At 35.6% G+C, this 21529-nt stretch overlaps 1 protein-coding gene across 1 annotated transcript; it reads right to left on the reverse strand.

The window, feature by feature from the left end:
* Positions 1-352: 352 nt before the first annotated feature.
* LOC309821914 (alpha-fetoprotein) lies at positions 353-20379 on the reverse strand (the record flags this gene model as incomplete). Its single annotated transcript, XM_082653479.1, has 15 exons — positions 353-458; positions 835-889; positions 2419-2551; positions 3679-3902; positions 5514-5652; positions 6234-6331; positions 6868-7000; positions 8587-8804; positions 10622-10751; positions 14041-14138; positions 15282-15414; positions 16507-16718; positions 18682-18814; positions 19759-19810; positions 20295-20379. The coding sequence occupies 14 exons, from the start codon at positions 20377-20379 to the stop codon at positions 845-847; spliced, it is 1833 nt and encodes a 610-aa protein (XP_082509605.1). The 3' UTR covers positions 353-458; positions 835-844.
* Between the last annotated feature and the right edge of the window lie 1150 nt (positions 20380-21529).

Genomic DNA, 21529 nt, shown 5'->3' on the forward strand with positions numbered 1-21529 from the left:
CTTGATGGATCCTATAAAAACAATAATTTCTTTTCTCATCTCCAACTTATGTGTTAGAATACTTAAATGATCATTTAATGAACAGTGTGCCCTAGAAGCACCAAAAAGTGCTTCACTTGGGAACATGTTTTTAGTTCACCACGTCATATAGCCTTCAAGGTCGTAAATCCATCCTTGAGGGGCTTTAATCTCCTACAATGACCAATATTCAGTACTTTGTGACCAGAATCTGCTTCAGACAATGGTATACAGAACTCTTTGAAGAAATTATTTATAAGTGTTCATAAATAAGCAGGCTAGGAAAAAAGAAACATTTGGAGATACTTTATTTTTATGATAAGGAAATTTCACATAAAAGTCTTCATCGTTTCTTTAATTCACAAAAAGCACAAATCACTTAGAATTAAAGGGAAAAGTTCACACCAAACAATAAAGACTTTTGGTCTTTTCTCTTCCCCCTGTAACAAGAACAAAAATATAAGTACTAATTAAATTAATAGATGCAGGATGTAACTGGTTTTATTATTTTATATTATATATATACATATATTGGATCTATATCAGATAAACTGATAGGACGCCCTTCTAATGACATTCTCTGAAGCCTCTGAAATAACCTTAAAGAATTTTGAGTTAGTTGAATCACTAATTTAACATTGTGGGCATTATTTTGTTCCAGGGTTTTTAAAGAAGTTTTTTTTTTTTTTTTTTTTACTGAATTGCATTTATTTTTAAGAAAAGTATTTAATGTTAGCTCTTAGGATGTATTTAACTATGGATCAATATTTGGGGAGAATCAACATTATAGTTAGCCTTATCTGAATTTTTTGTTACCTGAAGTAATTTAAACTCCCAAAGCAGCACGAGTTTTTGAAATCAGTGCTGGACCCTGCAAATTAAAAAGAATCATCAACAAACTAGTGAATATATAAAAGAAAAAAGAAGCAGACTCACAGATATAGAGAACAAACTAGTGGCTACCAGTGGGGAGAGGGAAGGGGGGAGGGGTAATATAGAGGTAAGGGAGCAAGAGGTACAAACTATTAGGTATAAAATAAGCTACAAGGATATATTGTACAACAGAGAATGCAGGCCATATTTTATAACAACTATAAATGGAGTATAATCTTTAAAAATTTGTGAATCACTATATTATAGAGCTGTAACATATAATATTGTACACCCACTCTACTTCAATTAAAAAAAGAAATAAATAAAAATAAAATAAATCAGTCAATAAGAATCATCAGATAAAAAAGTAGACCACTGTGCCAGTTGTACAGTTAACTCTCCACTACCTATGGGTGAATTCATTGGTTTATAGATTAACCAAGTTAAAAATAAAGATATACAACTCTGATGTCAACAAGCTAGGAAAATAGAAGGCAGAAGGAAAACAACTCCACTCTTATCAACAGGAGGTATTGTTTTTCCTATACCAATCTCCCAACTTTTACAAAGCCTCATCCCATCTCTCCCCTTTCTCTACAAATGAGTCACAGAAATTAAAAGGTTTGCAGAGAAAATACTGCTATGCTACTATTTGTTAATGTTCTCTGCATGTAAATGAACGTGTTCTCAAAACAGAGGACATTAATCTTTTTGTATCATATTTATCAGAAATGGTTTACATAAAGTCTATTTTATCAGTTTTGTTTTATCTTATTTTATTATCTGTGTCCCACCCCCTCCTACCAAAAACAGACACATACTAATAAGTACACACACTCAAACCCATGTAATTACATTATCTATTGAAAAACTCAACATTTCTAAATATTATCAAATAACAAAATATCTAAACTTCTACATCATGAGCTAGTCAAATAAAATTGGCAAAAAGGCTGAATTATAGAATATCTTTTTAAAATATAGTGATGCTGTATTCAAATATATTTAGTAATACAAGCTAGAGGCTTACAAAATGTAGTCAATTTACAAATCCAGCTAAAATTGCTAAATAATTATATTAAGATAATACCTAATTACTACTCTGTTAATATTCAAAGGCTTGCTCCTGAGTTGAATATATTTCCTATAAATATTCCCCCAATATCCTATGTGCACAATTAATTTGCTATTAAATCCTTTTAATCCATTTAGCTCAATTGATAAATTTTAAGCCAGAAGCTGTCTAAATTATCAGCAGTTAATTATATATTCACTTTACAGTTTTCTCCACTAGAAAATAAATCAAAATTAATAATTCTCATAATACACTCTAAAATTACACTTCTCCTAATATTTAGTGAGAAAACTGTGATTATTTTTAAATATTATAAAGTCCTTCAATCTATTTCTAAATTAAATATCTCTGGCATTATTTTAAAATTATAAATTAGTGGGATACTCTTTTCATTATTCGTTACAAAAAATTCCATACCAAGTATTCTGAGTGTAAACATGAGCTGCACATACCTCTTCCTCAAAGCAGACTTCCTGCCCTTGGCCTTGGCAGCACTTTTCCAGGAGGCCAGAGAAATCTGCAATGACGGCCTCAAGTTGTTCCTCTGTGATTTGTGGCTTTTGCTTCACAAGGTTAATGAGAAACCTATGATTTAAAACAAAACAATATAAAAGAGAAGTCTGCTATGCAATGGTCTTTTTCTAAAGCCTTCCTAGGAGAGAACTTTCAGAGCTCTGGCAACCCTTACCCTAAACCCTCATTCCATTAACCCATCACCAGACTCACCACATATATCTTGGCTAATACTTTATTAGAAAGACTGAGGCGAGAAACATGCTAAATGTTCCATTGGTCTGGACCTGTGCAGGTTATAGATGAAACACTATTTCACAGTTCCACCTTACTTATATGTAGTGAAGTAGTCTTTTTCTTATTTGCCTAAAAAATTCTTTCCAGTTCTCTCTTCTAAAATATGTCTTATCCATACTCAAAGGCTCCAACTTCCAAACCCTTGTCATTCACATTATCACACCCCTAACCTGAGCACTGTCTGTCCTAATTGCCTGTAATACTCATTTGGTAATACATTCAGGCTGGAATTAATGTTGACCCAGGGAATAGGGGAGGCTTGCCAGGCGGCATTCTTACTGTACCTAGAAACATGCCTCAGATTGTGACAGAGAAAAAAGGGATGAACAAGTTTTCCAAAATGAAGGAAGACCTTTTACAAAGTATGGGAGTATGAAAATGCATGGGAATTTGGAGAACATGAGTTACATTGACTTGCATTACTATCATCCTTACAGAATGCCTCCCACAATGAACCGAAATGTGTATTCCACTTCATAACACCCATATTGCATGGCTGAATCAAATGTTATGATTATTCTCTTCAAAGAGTAAATAGTATGGAAAAAAATTCAGAAGTGTTTATTCAGTGCTTGGAATGGAAGTACCCAAGACTTACTGCAAAGATATATCCTAATTACCTGAAATAGATTGCCCCTTTTCCCTCGATCCCAAGATGCATCACAACAATAGTTTAAAAGGAGACTATTGTTACAAACAGGAAATTATCTGCCCCAGTGAATTTTTCCAGACTAGAGGCTATGAAGACTCTGAGACAAGACTATTCTGAAAGTCACTTTAAGTGCTTTGGCGTAATAATTTTCTCCTGGTGAGCCCAAGGGTGTTGGGTGTGTGAAGTAGAAGTCTCCACCACTATTTAGTGTTGTCAGTCTTCTCCATGCTAGCAAATACCCATTTCTTACTGTTGCTTCATTGTTTGCAGTGCTACACCCTGAGCTTGGCACAGATCCTTATGGAAGATGAACTTGTCATCAGAGAATGGCGGAGAAACGTATGTCTCATCCACCACCAAGCTGCTGAAACATGGCCTCCTGTTGGCGTATGAAGAGGTGCAGCACTGGCCAACCCCAGGGTTTACAGGAGTCTCTTCATGTCTGATACATAAAAGTCCAATGATAAGGTCAGCCTAATTAGGAGAATGAGAAAGAAAAAAGCAAGGAGAGGGAGCATCAGCCATAGAATTGATTCAGGAAAATTGTTGCAACAGTGTTTAATGTCCAGTAACTTATAATTAATTTACAGGAAAATTTGCTGTCTGTGTAGGGATCACGTGCTGCCATATTGTAGATTCTTATTTACCCATTTGTGTGGGATAAACTTCAGCATTTAGTGACCAATGTTCCACAAGTGATGTTGAAGAGAGCCACTTCAGCTATTTGTGTCAGCGATTTAAAACACATTTTCAGTTACATACAGACTTCTGAAGGGGAAAAGTCTCTGAAATCAATACATGGCCTACATTGTCCATGTATATTTAGTTGAGCTTTCCATTTTATTTTTGGGATTCAGAGAATCACTTTCTGAAGTAAGAATAGCACAAACCTAACCCTTTCACATATGTACATACATACAGCTAATATGTAGTTCTAATTGTAAAGAAATAAGATGTGTGTGTGTGTGTGAGTCTGTGTGTCCTTACGGCTTTCCTAATGTAGAATTGGCCTACCTTCCACACTTCAGAGATATTTCTTAAACACCTAACAATAACTTGTAACAAAGGCCAACATATTTTGTGGGCATACTATCTATCAGGCTAGTACTGAGTGAGTCACACGGATTACCTCGTTTAAGACAGCCATCCTAACTCTATTCTCAAATGTCAGATGAAAATTCTCAAGCTTAGTGAGATAACTAGCTTTCCCAGAGTGACAAGACTCACAAGTGGTGACAGTGGGATGGGAATGTAGGCAGGAGGCCGCCAGAACCTATACTCCTGAACCATTACACTGTCCCGTGCCCCTGCATCCTCCCAACATGTGGGATTCAATAAATGACAAAGATGATGCTTAATCACAGGAAAGTTTCTTTTCACTTCTAACTTTTGACAAAAAATTCCAGGACATGAAGACTGACTAGCAAGTGACTCCTCATCATCAAAAAGAGGAAAAGTGAAAAAAAAAAAAAAGATACACAATTTTATTCACAATTGTGACTTCAAGGGAAAAAAATAATAAAAAAAAATTCAACCTGGAATCATATGTATGACATTAAGAAGTAAAGATTATTGGCATTACCAACTGGAAAGTCATTTTACTATTCAGAATGTGGGACCTACCTCTTCTGTACGCTGCACCCTGTCAAGGGGAATAAATTGTCCCTAATATCATCATAAAAAATTAAACTATAAAAGACAAAAACATAGGTATGGCTAAAAACAAAATAGCATATTTTAATCTGTCAAAGTTGAAGCTTTTTCTGTTTTAACATTAAAGTAGGTATTTGGTGAAATTATGAACTGAGTGATGTGTCAGTCTTTCTGTCTCCCCTGTACATAAAGCTTGCTTGTTTGTTGAATAGACTCACTGCACTTCTACCAGCCATTCTAGAAGGACAGGAAGCTTGCCCACATGCCAACCATTCAGAGCCGGGTTCTTACACCCCTTCAACTGCAACTAATCCAACAAGTCCAGGAAAGCCATCTCCACATTGGTTTTTCCCATTTCCCCTAAATGGGAATTATAAGGCTATTTCAAGCCCAACAGGGCAGAAACAGGATGGGACTAAACAAAACACTCACCGCTCCCTCACCACAGGCCAATTGTTTGTCCTCACTGAGATGGCAACAAGTGGCTCCCGTGGTCGCCATTTTCCTGGTCAAGGTCATCAGCTCAGCTGAGGTCAGCTGAGGGGCCTTCTTGGTGTAAGCAACAAGAAACCTGAAAGAAGTATTTTTCACCAAATCTTGCTGAGTCCTTCAGGAGTCTCTGGACTCTCATTCCTTCTCAAAGACCCTCTTTTGGCATCAGGGGACATGAAATTAGCTCATTTGTTTCACCCACATGGTACCTGGACCGACGCTGGAGGTGCATTTACTCTGACAAGCATTCCCTACCCTCTTCTTACACCAACAGAGCACAACGGGAAAATAAACGCTGGGCAGCAGGCTGACTCCTATTCCCAACCTCAGAAGTTTCCTCCATATGCACTTTGATCTTTTGGTGCTTTAACTACGACAGGCTATGATACAATGGGTATCTTTACTGCAAAAATCTGCACGGTTTGGGGAACCCAAAGCCAGTACCACAGATCAGGCTTCACAGGCCATCTGTTGCTCCTAAAGAGAGAGAACTGGGGAAGGCCACCTTCTGGAACTGGAAACTGGGTGATCAGATTACAAGACCTCCAGTCCAACATAGGGGCTGGAATTAGGGTAGCCATGGGTGATTAATTTAGATGGGTCTTTCCCTCACTAGTTAATGATCTTAAATCACTCAAAATACTGTTTAAAAAAGCATACGCATTTTGTAAGTAATATTCTCCTAATTTCTGGAAGAGGCCGCAGCTTCGCTTTGCCAGCGCTTGGCTCTCCTGGATATATTTCTCTAACTCTTCTTCCTGAAAATACAAGCGTTATTACACACATTTTTTTCTCTTTCTTCACACATAACTTTGTATGTAAAAATTGGCCAGTAATAGTTTATTCTATTTTGATACCAATCTTAGAGAAACCACTTTTAGAGGGTTTTTTAATATTAAAGATGAATTGTGAGAATTAAGGCAAATGAACTTTAGGGAGAATAAGTTTAAAACTTTGTGAATCACCAAGTTATTTGATGGCAGAACTCAAACTTTGGGTAAAAAGTTACAATTCTTTCTGTACAAGATTCTTGCCTTTCTGGAGTGGAGCTATTCAAAAATGAATATTATTTTTATTCTGTGCATCAAAGAACTTTTGGTTAAAACATTCTTATTTCTAAAATAAGCCAATAGCTGTTGACTACTAGTTAATCACTACTTAACAGCTAGATAGCTAGTTAGTAGATATAACTAACTGCTCATTAGTAATTAGATGCTTTCAAACAAACAGCACTTTTAATGCATGATATCCATCTAGTTTTCCAGATTTTCCTTAAAAAGCTAGAGCATTTTACCCCTTTATCCTGGCATTCAGGAGGGTTTCCAGACTGTGAACATTTCTCCAATAACTCCTGATATCCTCTAGCAACTCTTAGAATTATTGGGACAGCAAGCTTAGTATGTCTTCTTGAATATTCATAAGTAAATCTGAAATATGGGTGAAAAAAATCATGTTATGGGAATTAAGAGACAAATTATTCCTGTGTTATATGGCATGCAGAAGTTAAAATGCAAATAAATAAACCTAGAAATCAAATATTATTTCAACTATACGCATGGCAAAGCTATTAATAAAAATTATAATCCCTCAAATTGTTCTAAAACGGTATTTTGTTTTCTTTTGCACTATTCACTTTCAATAATGGACGTGAAATCTATCCATACAACAAATATTTTTCCACTGCCAAGTCTGTGCAAACAATTTCTTTAAGCAGTATGGATTCAATAATGTATAAGATAAAATGTCTGACCTCTCAAAAGCAGGCATTATAGGGAGACAGAAACCAATAAGAAATAAGTCATCCAATCTTAGGTAGTGATAAATCAATGAAGAGAAATAAACCAAGGTAGACAAGAAGGAAAGGGGTGACAATTTAGAGTGTGTGGTCAAGAAAAGTCTCTTTGAGTAGCTCTTTCAGGAGAAAAACCTGGGTGAAGGAAGCCACACAAAGTGTCTGGGGGAAGATCATTTTCAGCTGAGAAAATTTCTACTGCAAAGAACCTTTCCAATTGAAGAACTGCTTCTATTAAATAAACAATTAGCTTCAGAATGTATGAATGGGTAAATTTAAAGAGAATTCTTGACTTTATTAATTGTATTCCCAGGTTGTAGAAATAGGTCATATTAGTTCTTCCTCCAATAATGTCAGTACGGGTTTCTGAAATCTGGACTTTGTTCTTGTTTGCATAATTTAATTTAGCGGTGCAAACAATGTGTGCATGTCTAATTTTAATCAACAATAGAGTAATATCCTCCAGGAATATTAAAAAGAAAATTGCACCATTCTTTTCATTACTACATTAAAAGCAGACTCAGATTTAGAAGGACCTTTGGAAATCATTAAGTATAGTGTCCTAAGAGCTGCACAAATCCCTCCTCTAATAGTGTCCACTGATACACACTGTACAATAAAGGAAAATGTGTGAACTGCTTGCTCCCCTTAAAGGCAAATAGAATGAGAACATGTCTTGTCAGTTATAACTACCATACTGCAAATGTCTCTAAATGTGTTTTCACTTCCTTAAAAAAATAAAACATGTATTCAATAAATAGCAAATAAACTGCTACAATGAAAGCCCTTCTATCTACCATTATCTATTAAGTTATATTTGGGGGAAAAAGTTTTTAAAATATGTACAGTGAAAAAGCACATTCTTAAGTATGAGCCCTTCTTATTACAAAAATATCCATATCCTATTCGGAAGTCCAATGGTGGTCTTTACATGAGTAATCCATACAGGGATGACAATGCTTCTGATGCCAGAGAAACTGATACAAAACAAAATGCATCCTCATAAGCAAGCCAGTTAATAACAGCAGTGGTGAAAGTCTCATCAGTATAAGATACACCCTATTCCTTATTTCCTAGTTATTTCCTCCTAACTATATTTTGGCTTAGAACATTCTAACATTATCCTCATATACTGAGTTCAGAAACCATTTCAACAACACAAAGCTGTCAGTCACATCATAATTTTTACTTGTGTGAACAGACATGTACAGAGTGTGTTACCTTGCCATGTAGAGATCTTTTTCCCTTGAAGAAAGTTGGTTGAAATCTGTCTCTCCTAAAAACCTATTCAGAGTTGGAGATAAGCCTTCAGGTTTGTCATCATTTTCTGCATGAATTATGCAATGACCAAGTTCAAGTGCGGTGGGTAATTTGCAGCATTCTGCTATTTTGCTTGACAGAATATCTTGCTGAGAACATATGTAGGACATAATTTTTTCCTGTAATAGAAAAATAAAGTCTAAGTTTTAAACATTTGTTCTTTAATTCAGGACCTCGTGGCCAGTCCTAGGAAGGAAAGAAGGAAGGAAGAAGACATTTACCTTGTCTCCCATTTTAGTGCTTTCTCCCTTCTCTACCTTTCCTCACTCCTTTCCACCTAGGCTTGTTTGTTCAACTCTTCTTTTCATAGTTGTCAGCTAAAATCTACTATTTTATTCTAATAGCAAGCTTTTAAAAACAAAAGACAAAGGTACTCCTCAAACGAAATGACATGCACGTTGATGCATATCTTTCTATTAGTACTGAAATTTGGTAGTAAACATTTGCTGTTTATACAACCCTGCAGTAACCGATTATGACCTCCAGAGGGCAGTCTATAGATAATGAAACGCATGTAAGTGGCCAGAAAGAAGCCGAGCTTACACGTAACTGTCAAAGGACTGAAAATTCTGTGCATTCTCACCAGGAACAATTAGAACCCATTATTCAGCCATTAAAAATCCAACTTATATACCATACTTTTAAATTATTTTTTTCACTTTAATGGAAAAGGGTGGTTTGAAGTCCAAAAATTGAAAAAACTAAACTTTAAAAAATGAGTATACAAATTAGTAAAATAGTCAACTGAAACTGATACAACTCACATCAAAGAAAAATAAAATCATTCTTATTACCATTTCTAATATGACGGTAAATGCTTCTAAAAGGAAAAATAAATGATATAGGAAAATTTGTCTTAGAGGCAGCCCCAACTACTGACAACAGGATTCTCTGCCTGGGCCCAAAGACTCACCCTCAGGTCTCCCCTACAGCCTTGGCTTCTTGCTGGTTTTCAAGTGTATCTCAGCCAAATTGCCGTGGACTGGCTGAAAGCAGCATTCTATCCTCACTTTCAACCTTCTGGAAACCATATTCCAGCCCTGGTTTCAAGCCACCGAAATATCTAGGAGCAATGATTCTAAGCCTCCTTGAAGAAGAAGGTGTATCACAGGGGACCAGAGAGGGAATAATTTGGGGATAGACAGGCCTCCAACATCTAGGAAGCCTAGGGTGGCCCGAAATAGACCAATGCCACACTGCTTAAATCGCAACTGACTATGGCATGCTTGAGGATTCTGTTTTGGGGGTATTTGTTTTTGGTTTTTAATTCCCCTAGAGCCCTTATTCACACCTCTCCACGATGGCTAGCTTTTTACCGTATAGAACAATATCTTGTGTTATTCTTTATGTTTCTTTTATTATTTTGTTGTATTCATGTAATAGCTCTATGTATATGATATAGAGTGCCTTCCACGTGCCGGGCATGGCGCTGATGGCCTATGGAAATAACGGTAAACCAAAGACAGTCTCTAACCCCATTGAGGTCACATGTCTTATCTCTCTTATCAAACTATACATTTCTTAAAACCAGCTTGTGCCTTCCTAACAGGTATGCCCCACAGTGGCTAGCACATAGAAAGTATTCAATATATATTTATCAAATGAAAGCACAAATGGGTGAAAAAACAAATATATTAAAAATAGAGTTTTCCCCAAAAAATTCTGTGTGGAGACCTCCAGAGAGGTTACCATCTCCTTTAGAAGTAAGAATGAATGGGCACTGGTCTAGGAAGAGGGGCGCATCCCTTAAGTGAAAAGCAGAGTCAACAAAAGAGATTCAAGTTTTACTGTTAAGAAGTCTGTAACTTCACTCAGTCAGCTAGTTTCCACATTCTATGACCAACTCATGGCAGACACCCTTCTCCCATTTAGAATGAGAGCAAAAGAAAGAAAAGGGAGTGGGAATATCTCTTTTATAGGAGGCAAGACTCTTCACCCCATCCTGCAGACACTCCAGCACATTTCCTCTGCAGCATTCCTCGTGTACGTGGGCCACATCCACGACCAGTCTCTGAATTTCAGTAAAATTAGCTTTGGGAAACTTTTGACTCAGTTTAGTAACAGTTCTAAGGGGAAAAAAAGAATTAGAATCAATCTTGGTTATCTATCAAAATTAAATAACGACAGGAATAAAGACGCAGACACAGGGAATGGACTTGTGGACGTGGGAGGGGGAAGGGTAAGCTGGGACGAAGTGAGAGAGTGGCATGGACATATATACACTACCAAATGTAAAATAGATAGCTAGTGGGAAGCAGCCGCATAGCACAGGGAGATCAGTTCTGTGCTTTGTGACCACCTAGAGGGGTGGGATAGGGAGAGTGGGAGGGAAACGCAAGAGGGAGGAAATATGGGGATATATGTATATGTATAGCTGATTCATTTTGTTATACAGCAGAAGCTAACACAACATTGTAAAGCAATTATACTCCACAATAAAGATGTTAAAAAAACTTAAATAACATTTATAGAGTATTAGTATAGTTACAGCTCCAAGGATAAAAGACCAATATGTTCTCGTTTAAAAAGAAAAGGAAAAGTGTTATGTCTTGTTAATTCTAGCCCAGTCTTTCAAGGCAGTGGCTCTATAAACTGTGATCTGGCCCTACAAAAGGTTTAGAAGTGATTTATCTTTTCCTAAAACCTTTCCTGTGAATTTTAATGATATCTATCTTTTTGCTGTTCAACCATGATGCTGAGTATTGGGGATCATTGCTGTGAGAGGGTGGGAAAAAATTAAAAAGGATAAACAATTAAGAAATGGAAAATTCTATGAGAATGATAATCATTCTTTTATTTGGGAGAAAAAATTACTTCTTAGAATATAGGAAAGGATGCATATGTGCATATCAACGGGACAGGAAAGTGGAGCAGACTAAGCACTCAAATGTGTCATCATGCCAAGACATGTAGTGTGACCCAAAAAGGAGGTAAGAAACAAAAATTCTTATTTCTTCTCCATAGTTCATATAAATTTTAAGAGATGTCTTGGTGAGACCACTGTGGCCTAGAGCAACTGGTATTTTTGCTGCTACTGATAAAGATGGATTTTCTTTTTAAATTGAGAACATTTAAATTTAACTACTTATGGATAGCAAATGATAAATAATGTCATTATAATAAAATCTTAACTTACATTGTATTACTAAGGTAAATTTAACTAAAGCAAATCAAGAATCAATCTTTAAGTTTCTAATAGAGTTGGAGGGTGATTAAAGCATAATGTGACCTCTTCCAAGAAGAATCAGTCAGTCTTGGAACTAAACCCACGACTAAAAACTTTAATCTGTCTTCACTATGTACAATATTTTTAAACGTGTCATTTAACAAGCAAACAAATAAATAAACTTTAAATGCATGCACTTAATATTCTTCAATTAGCAGGTCAGATGTTTTTCTAGGCTAGAAATGTCTCAGCATAAAAGTTGAAGAGTACTTTAATTACAGTTATGTAATTTAAAATTTCCTAGTAACCATATTAAAATGTAAAAAGGAACAGGTTAAATTTACTTTAATAATATGTTTTTTAACCTAATATATCAAAAATAATATCATTTCAATATGTAATCAACATTAAAACTTTTTTTAACCATTTTTTATTGAAGTATAGTTAATTTACAGTGTTGTGTTAGTTTCAGGTGTGCAGCAAAGTGATTCAGTTATATATATATATATATATATATATCTGAATATATATATTCTTTTTCAGATTCTTTTCCATTATAGGTTATTACAAGGTACTGAATATAGTTTCCTGTGTTATACAGCAGGTCCTTGTTTATAACATTCAAACCTATTAATGAGATATTGTACATTTTCTTTTTCATACTAAGTCTTTGAAATCAGGTTTTACACTTAGAACACAGTTCCTCATTTGCACTAGCCACATTTCAAATGCTCAGGAGCTTCGTGTGGCTAGTGGCTGCCATACTGGCTAGTGGGGCTCTAAACCACTGGTAATTCTGATTCCTATACTTGACCTCAAATTCTCAGTTGTCAGGACACAGACAATTAGAGATCACTGACATAGCAGACAAGTAGGTGTAATGGAAATAAATGATGACAAGGATCACCAGCTGTATAAAAATAAATAAATAAAATAAAATGAAAAAAAAAAAAGAAAGAAAAATCATGAAAAGGATCTAGAAAAACTTTGTTCTGATGACCAGTAGTGTGGTCTTGGGTAAACTGTTTTAATCTGTCTGGACCTCGGGTTACTCATGTGTAAAAATGAAGAGGTTGAACTACCTGATTCAATTGTTTGGGCTTTTTTTTTAATATTCCTCTCATCCTAACAACAAAGATAGATAGATGAGATAGGGATAAATTAGATAGATGAAAGATAGAAAGATGATAGATTAGATAGATAGATAGATAGATAGATAGAATCAAGGGAAAAGAGAAAAGGCAAATATGCTAAGTGTAAGAGTTAATGCAGTCAGCTGAAAAACTCCAAATTTGCCTCTGAGCGTTTTAGCAGCTGGGACAAGAAAACAGACTTCAGTGAGTTACATGCTTTCATCAGTTAGGAAAATACATGCCAGTTCTTCAGAAATGACTATTTTGTTTTACTCTGGACAATGGATTCTAATATTATTGCCTCAAGTGAATATTTTCATAAAAAGCAACAATTGACACAATGGACTTTTATAGGAAGATTAGGAAGCAGAGTTAATGTAAAGAATTTCTTGTTAAGCCAGAAATTTTAAATGATACTTAGAGAAGGCTAATCTACCTTGTAGAGAATCTAGGAAAATGTGGTATATCTGCTTAAGATCATTCCATCAACTTAAAAAAAAAACAGTTTAATAACATCTGGAGATCATAGATCAAAACCATTGTGTCGGGTACTGGGAAGAAAGCAAACCTGTTACCACAAGAACCTTAAAATCTCTTACAGATATAAAGCATACAAACAAGCACAAATGAAAAGAGAAACAACTGGAATTTTTGAGCACTTCTTTTAGACTATAACACACATCAAAAAGCATATATCTCAATGAACTAATGCATAAAAAATAATAAACGGTAATACTTCTCTAAAAAAAAAAAAGTGTAGTATAATTATGAGGTGTAAATTGATTGCAGTCCAGAACTTGAGTATCTAGAAGAATAGGTAAAAAGCATAAATCTCCAAAGTCTTCTCAAGTGTTATCTCATGTAGACTTTAATAAGTGTTAAACAGCAGACTGATCTGTTCCTCCCAATCCTAGGATTTCATGATTCTAATCACATTAGCTGTCATCAAAGGAGACTTCATTCTCTACAACAGTAACAATGTGAAAAATGGACTCAAACTGCAAAATGGGAGTTTTGCAGATCTCACCTTCTTCCCTAGATAGAGCTTAAACTTACATGGCTCGGAAGGTTCGGGGTCCAAACTTTCTCATTACTGCACAGATATGTTGATTTAACAAGCTGCTTTCTCTTAATTCTTTTGTAATTGATGCTGCCTAGATAGAAAAATGAGGTGTCAAGAAAGGATGTATTTTCCCTTATAGGCTCTAATAATTAGAAAAACAACAGATACAACTAAAACATGAAACTCTAAAAATTTTTGCTAAAACTTATAAATGCAATATATCTTTGCAGAACTTTATTCATTCTTTCTTTTAGATGGGTTTATATACATCTATGCCAGGTAGAATTATTAAAAATATCTTGAGGGCTTCCCTGGTGGTGCAGTGGTTGAGAGTCCACCTGCCGATGCAGGGGACATGGGTTCGTGCCCCGGTCTGGAAAGATCCCACATGCCGCGGAGCGGCTGGGCCCGTGAGCCATGGCCGCTGAGCTTGCGCGTCCGGAGCCTGTGCTCCGCAACGGGAGAGGCCACAACAGTGAGAGGCCCGCGTACCGCAAAAAAAAAACAAAAACAAAAAAAAATCTTGAAACAGAAACACTTGTAACTTTCATACTTGAGATAATGAATAAACAACTGTAATTTTGAACAAATCGAAGCCTGATAATTTCTTAAATGTCTTCTCAGTAACAAAACGTAAGATTGCATCACAGCCTGACATTCTGGGAATAGTCACAGTTCTTAGGAATTTTGTTATAGGACTTCAGGCAGCAAGTAATTCATCGTGGATGTTGTCCTAGCTCTCCAAAACCTAAGAAAACTATTTGCATCTCTAAACCTAAGTTTCCTTGTTTGTTAAATGACAATAACACTTACACCTCAAATTTGTTCTAAGGTTTAAAAGAAATAATAAATATAAAGCACTTATCATACTTCTCGTTCACCTTTTTTCTCTTCTGCTCTTTTTCCTTCTGCCCCATCTTCTTTCACTTGCTTCCTTCACCTCTTACTCTGTTCTCTTTCATTTATGTTATCACCTCTACCTCTGTCTTTATCGCACCAAATTCATTTCCTTAATAATAAAATGATTGTTGGCTGAATGAACGGATAAAGGAATGAATAAAAAAAGAGCAAACCCAGGGTTTTTACCCAAAGAATAACAGAGTGCTGAAATATGCTCTATTCTGAAAATGATACTCTGCCCACAAAGCATATTTCCATTTTTAACTTTGTTTGGTTTTAGTAAGTCATAGCCAGATTGAAGTTATTAGTTCAGATAGCCACACAAATACAACACCTTTGTTTGGAAGCATTCAACTGCATTTTCGGCTTTGCAGCAAGGTGGAATTACTTTGTCATATTGAGCAGCCAAAGAAAGAATTGTAGGTGCATATAGGAAGGGGTGCCTTCTTGCTATCTCATAGACGTATCTGTGAAATGAAAAGGATCAGTAAGATTTACAAACACATTAAAATAGGACTGCTACTGCTTGGAACTGGACTCTGGAATTGTTTAAAGATTCAGAAAATAGTCATATTTTTTTCCACTTGCTGTCAAAATTTTCCTCACTAAAGATCCTCCAAGAAAAGGAAAAATCTATTATGAGATTATAAGAGCAAACTAGGCAAAAACACTGACTATGATTCTTATGAAAGTATCCTTTTCAATAAGCCTACACAGATATGTTTCGGGGGTCAACAAGGCCAGACCTCCACTAAGTAAAAGAGAAAGGTGGAGTCTTTTTTCTCATCAGTGCAGAACGAGATTATCCACCCTGGCAGTCAACATAGCAGAGATGTTCTAAGGGCAGCTTCCATATTTCTCTGGATTAGGCAGCAACGTGGAAGGTAGAAGTGATTAAGAGTTAAACACAGGCTTCCCCAACAGAGAACCTGGGTTCAAATCCCAGCTTGGGAATGTACTAGTGGTCTGCCCTCATCCAATTGTCTTAACCATCTAAGCTTCAATTTCTTCATCTGCAAAGTAGGAAGAAGAAAGGGAATGAAGAGAAAGACGACAAGGAGATGATAGGCTGTTTGTGAGCATTAATATGCTCATACGTGCCAGGCACACATGTTCCTAAAACATCCTAAATGCTCAATAAATGTTAGACATGCTTATGTACCTTAAACATTCCTGGATCGCTAACATTTTCTATTTTCAGGCAATTTGGTGAACACAAAACACCAAATATTTGGCTCTAGAAGGAGTCATTTTGTGCCGCACTAATATATTCTTGGGCAAGCTAAAATTAGAGAGAAAAAACAAGGTGTATCTAAGAGACTAAAGGAAAAACTGGTGGGTCTCCTGTGTGGTCTATACCCATCTATCTACGTGCTGTGGAGACAAAGTTACACTTAATGTTTCTCACCTAATCTCGTAGGTCAGGAGCTCAGCAGATGCCACACCAAACATTACTTCTCCATGTTTTAGAATACAGCCACAAATTGCAGAATTTGTAGATTCTGCTCGGTACTGCACTCTTTCTGGGGTCTTATCTACCTTTAAAATCGGATCCTTACCGGTTCATAAATAGCTCCCTGTCTTCTTCATATGCTTTACAACTCGTGACAGGTTCTGGAACTTGGAAAGGTGGGATGGATGCTGGAACGGCCTTTTTGTGTGCTAGGAAACAGTCATGTCTTTCCTCTCCACTTTGGCTGCAGCAGTCTGAAAGCCCATACTTTCCAGGAATTTCCTTTTCATGGCAAATTTCTTCCAGAAAGGCAGATACCTATAAGATTTATTTTTAATGAAAGACAACTAACTTTACCTAAAAATGCTGTAAAACACATGAAAAGTTTTCTAATATTTGAAGTCAGAACGGTAGATTAGGAAAATAATTCCCCCTACAAATTCCAATATATTTAGTTTCAGCCTGATGGGATAGCTTTCTTTTATGTGTTTGGAAAACGGAATTTAGTTTTCAACCTTAAATAATACACATGCCTATTAGACAAAATTATTTTATCTTAAAAGGAGGACATAGATACTCCATCTGGCATTCTTATTATGAGACACTAATATAAAATTGGATATTATTTTCACATAAAAATCAAAATATTTTGAAACTGAATAAAAATAGCTTCCAATACTTTTAATGGGTCTAATTATGGATTTAGCTAAAATGTTTTAGGGAATTCCCTGGCAGTCCAGTGGTTAGGACTTGGAGCTTTCACTGCTGTGGCCTGGGTTCAATCCCTGGTTGGGGAACTAAGATCAAAAAAAAAAAAAAAGAGAGTTTTAAAATGTACATTGTAAATGCTTAAAATCTTTCTTGTTTGCCTTAGCTTTACCAAAATCAGGTGATGACACCACTAGTCTGATGAATGCCTCTGAGGAATACGTGTGTTTCATTCATCTCAGGAAACTTTTAATTTAGCTTTTATAACCGTTAATATTTAGAGAATCCTGGAAATCTTAACTAAGACTTCCAGTTCCCAATCCACCTAAAACATCATGCCTTTAAGTTTACAATGGTAAATCACTAATCTGTAACATCACCTTGGATGTCTCATTGGATGTAAAGTTGCAATATAAAATATATTTTGCTTATTTCACATGTCAAGCTAAAAATAGAGATGCCTATAAGGGATTTTTATTTAAGTCATCAATTTCAGAGTTGTAAAGTACTTTATATCGTTAAAAGGGCGTCTCCTTTGCAATATTGCAGATAGATCATTTTTTGGCTACTTCACGAGCTCCATCATGACAGAGGATTCTCTGGGCATTTTGTCCCAGAACTGGTAGCTCTAATCATTTTAAAGTTCTTAATTCTTTTCTATATTGAGATAATAATAAACACTAATAACTGTTATTTATTAATCTGTTACATTAGGATATCCTATAATAAAAAAAGTAGTCACTGTTTATCTGAAATTCAAATTTAAGAGGGCTTCATATTTTGTTGTCGTTTGTTTGTTAAATCCGTCAACCCTAATCTATGCTATGCACCTCACATTCACTATAGTGTATAGTATAATGAAGTCACTAAGGGTGTTAGTTCTGGAGCCAGATGACATAATTTAAATCCTGGTTCTGGACTCCCTTAAGAAAGTTGTTTAACCTCTCTGTGTCTCATCTTCTCCAACTGGAATATTAGCATCTATCTCCTAGGATTATGATAAAGATTTAATAAATTAATATTTGCAAGCAAAGCTGATATTCTACCAATGAGCCCCAGCCAGGGTCTCTTGGCTCACTGGACATTGATTCTGATTCATCAATGCTATGCTCCATGTCACAAAGTATTTTGATTATCAATGGATATGTAACACTCCTGAGAATAATGCCTGTCACATTGTGTGCTTAATAAAAATTAACCCCTGCTACCATTATCATATCAATCTCCATGACAACCCAGAAATGGAAGCTATTATTATTCCTCACTTTATATATAAGGAAACTAAATCTCAATGAAGTTAAGTAATACGCCCATGGCCACCCAGATACTCTGATTTCAGAACCTTAGCTCTTAGTCACCATGCTTATATTGTCTCTTTACAATAGACACCCACTGTTTTCTCCTCTGCTCTCTCCAGCAAATCAGAATTAACCTAAACCTCCTTTCATAAAACAGGTCTTGAGATATTTAAATGTATTTATTTCTTATGCAGTCCCTGCATCTTCTCTTCTGCATGCTGAGTTTTGGTCAAATATCACAGTGCTTTATAAAAAAATTATTATTATTCACTCACCTGGTTTTCTAAACACCCTGCAGGCTGCTCACTGCCAGTGGATTTCTCTATTACAGTCAATACATCTTTCACCATTTGACTTACTTCCTTGTAAGTGGCCTCTTGAACAAACTGGGCAAAAAACATGGTAGCTCTGAAACAAAAATACATATGAATGCTTAAGGAACAGACATATCAATCTTTTTCTCAAGGTTAGTTTTTGTTTGTTTTTATTGTCTGTTATGTTGTGACCTGTTTAGGGGATGACTTTTGCTAAAAAAGTATGTGAAATTTTAGTCGTCCAGGAAGAAATGTCTGTCTTCTTTTCCCCTTCCCCCATAAATATACATATATCTGTTAACAATGAAAATAAGTGGATTTCCCCTAAGAGTGGTTCCTCCTTTTGTGGTCATCCACCCACTGCAATGTCTCCATAATTGAAGGTATTTATATCCTTTGTAGTTTTTTGTTTTTTGTTTTTTTTAAGCAAAGAATTGGTCATTAGACCTCTACCTGTGTCTACTACCAGCATGATCAAGGTCTGATCATGGATTGACCCAAAGCAATGCTTCTGCAGGTTTCTGTGTGCAACCAGTATCTGTAACACACGACTTTAAATTCCTTATTAGAAACTTCAGAAGTGTGGGACAGAAAGATATCATTCAAGAGAACAACATACCTTCTACAAATAACCAAAAATAGAACATTTTACCTCCAACTATTTGCTACTAGAATTAAATAGTATTCAGAATAGAGAATATGGTAATGTCATCCTATTGGTATTGATGAGAAAAATTCCTGAATTCATACATAGTTGCCATCAATCAGACATTATTCTTCAGTTTCTAAAATCTGATTTTGTTTGTCCCATCTCTTTACAAGGAATCTAGAGTTTGGGGTTAACATCTAAGGCATGGAGTAACAGTCCAACTTCTTCAATATCAATTTGATATTCAACATAAATAACTTTTCTTAGCATTGTCTAGTTTGCTTTCACACTTTTAAAAACTCATAGGGCTATGCAACTTTATTCAATTACCTAACTAAAATTTTCATTGCTTTGCATATTTAAAGTGCATTTATACAAGCAAAACTTACAGGTCAACTAAATTCATCTCTGCAGAGCATGGGGAAGAATCCAATATGGAAGCTGGAAAGCAAGATAAACTTCATGAGAAATGATATTTTCAACTGCAATCAGGAAAGTAATCATTGTTAGATGTAAATGTTTGTGTCTAAGTTAAAACTATACAATTTTAGAACTGAGAGGACATTAGGAATCATGTATCCAAGCATCTTAATTTTGTACTTGAGAAAACTAAGAAACTAAGGAATAAAGTTAATGAGAATAATTTATAGTAGACTTAACACTAAAATTCAGATTTTATATCTTCCAATTTCTTGGAACCATTGAACCATTCACAGGTAACGTTAAGCACTGCCATGATTTTGTAAAACTCTTGTACTCTTATAAATATACAAGTTTATCATTCATTTAATGATATTCACCAATTAAATACTTTTCCTCTGTGTCGAACAGTAAGTATGATAAATAAATCAAGGCAAATGAATAAAAGCAAATTTAAGAATTTCCATATAGGAAAAAGACAAGAGAAAAGCACAAAATATCTTACCTATTCCATATGCATTTTTTTGCATTGTTCTGGATTCAGTAAAATTTAGTAGAAAAATTAAAAAAATTGATACCTCCCACTTCATGGTTGCTAGCTATTTCGTTGTTGGTGATGATGATGGGGGCAGAATATTGAAAATCATGCTGAAATTCTTTTATAGTCTTCTCTAGCAATGCCTGTTAACTAGTAATCTTCTGTTGGTATATCTGTTACTTTATTTCCTTATGTTCCAAATGGGATGACTTGCTAATAATTAACAGCACAGGGATTATTTGTGTTTTATGTTCAAGGACACAGACCTCTTTTGGGTGGAAAAAGGGGGAAAAACTTGCAAATTCATTCCATTTTGCAAATATAACAAATATTCTTCTCAAACTACAGAGTATTCAAGGAGGTGACTTTTCCCTAAATTGCACAACAGAAGTTAACAGGGCCATAGACAAAAGACGTCAGACTTTGTATGAAATTCAACTAAATGCACTAACTCATTACTGCCATATTATCAGTAGGGCAGTACAGTGTCATGGTGCAACATGAGGGCTTGGGGACCAGGGTTGAATTTTTGCCCTACCACTTATTAGCTACATAACTTTGGATGAGTTGTTTAATTTTTCTGAACTTTATTTTCATCATCTATAAAATAATGAGAGTGAAAGAATTCTTTCATGATTAAATAAATTAATGAGTTGAAATGGCTAAGAATAGGGCCTTTTGCAGAATGGCACTTAATAGATGGGAGTTTTATTTATTCACTCAACAAAAAGAGGAAGTCTGCATACCAGGCACTGTTCTTTGATGGAAATAATCAGCAACAAGAAACAGGCACCACCCCTGTTCTCACTGAGTTTACGATATAACAGGAGAGACAGACAGTTATTATCAGCAATCACAACACGGTGTGATAGATGCAGTGATAAGTAGAGTAAGAAGAGGAACACCTGACATTTTTGGAGGGAGTCAGGGTAGGCTTCCTGGAGGAAGCAACCTCTTAGTGGGGACCAGTAGAAAAGCTGAAGGTGGGCCAAACAAAGAGGGAGGGAAGTGTCCAAAGCAAATTTAGAAAGCCGTGGAAAGGCCCACTAGTGAGGGCCAGCACAGTGTATTTAAGGAACTGGAAGAAATGCAACTGCAATCAGATACAAAGTTTAAAGATGAGGAAACTTACTCTATAAAGGGAATTTCTGGCAAAGTGAGCGGGGCCACATCTCAAAGACCTTTTAAATCAAGTTTACACT

Source organism: Grampus griseus, assembly GCF_964374135.1.
Source record: "Grampus griseus genome assembly, chromosome: 4".
Classification (NCBI taxonomy): domain Eukaryota; kingdom Metazoa; phylum Chordata; class Mammalia; order Artiodactyla; family Delphinidae; genus Grampus; species Grampus griseus.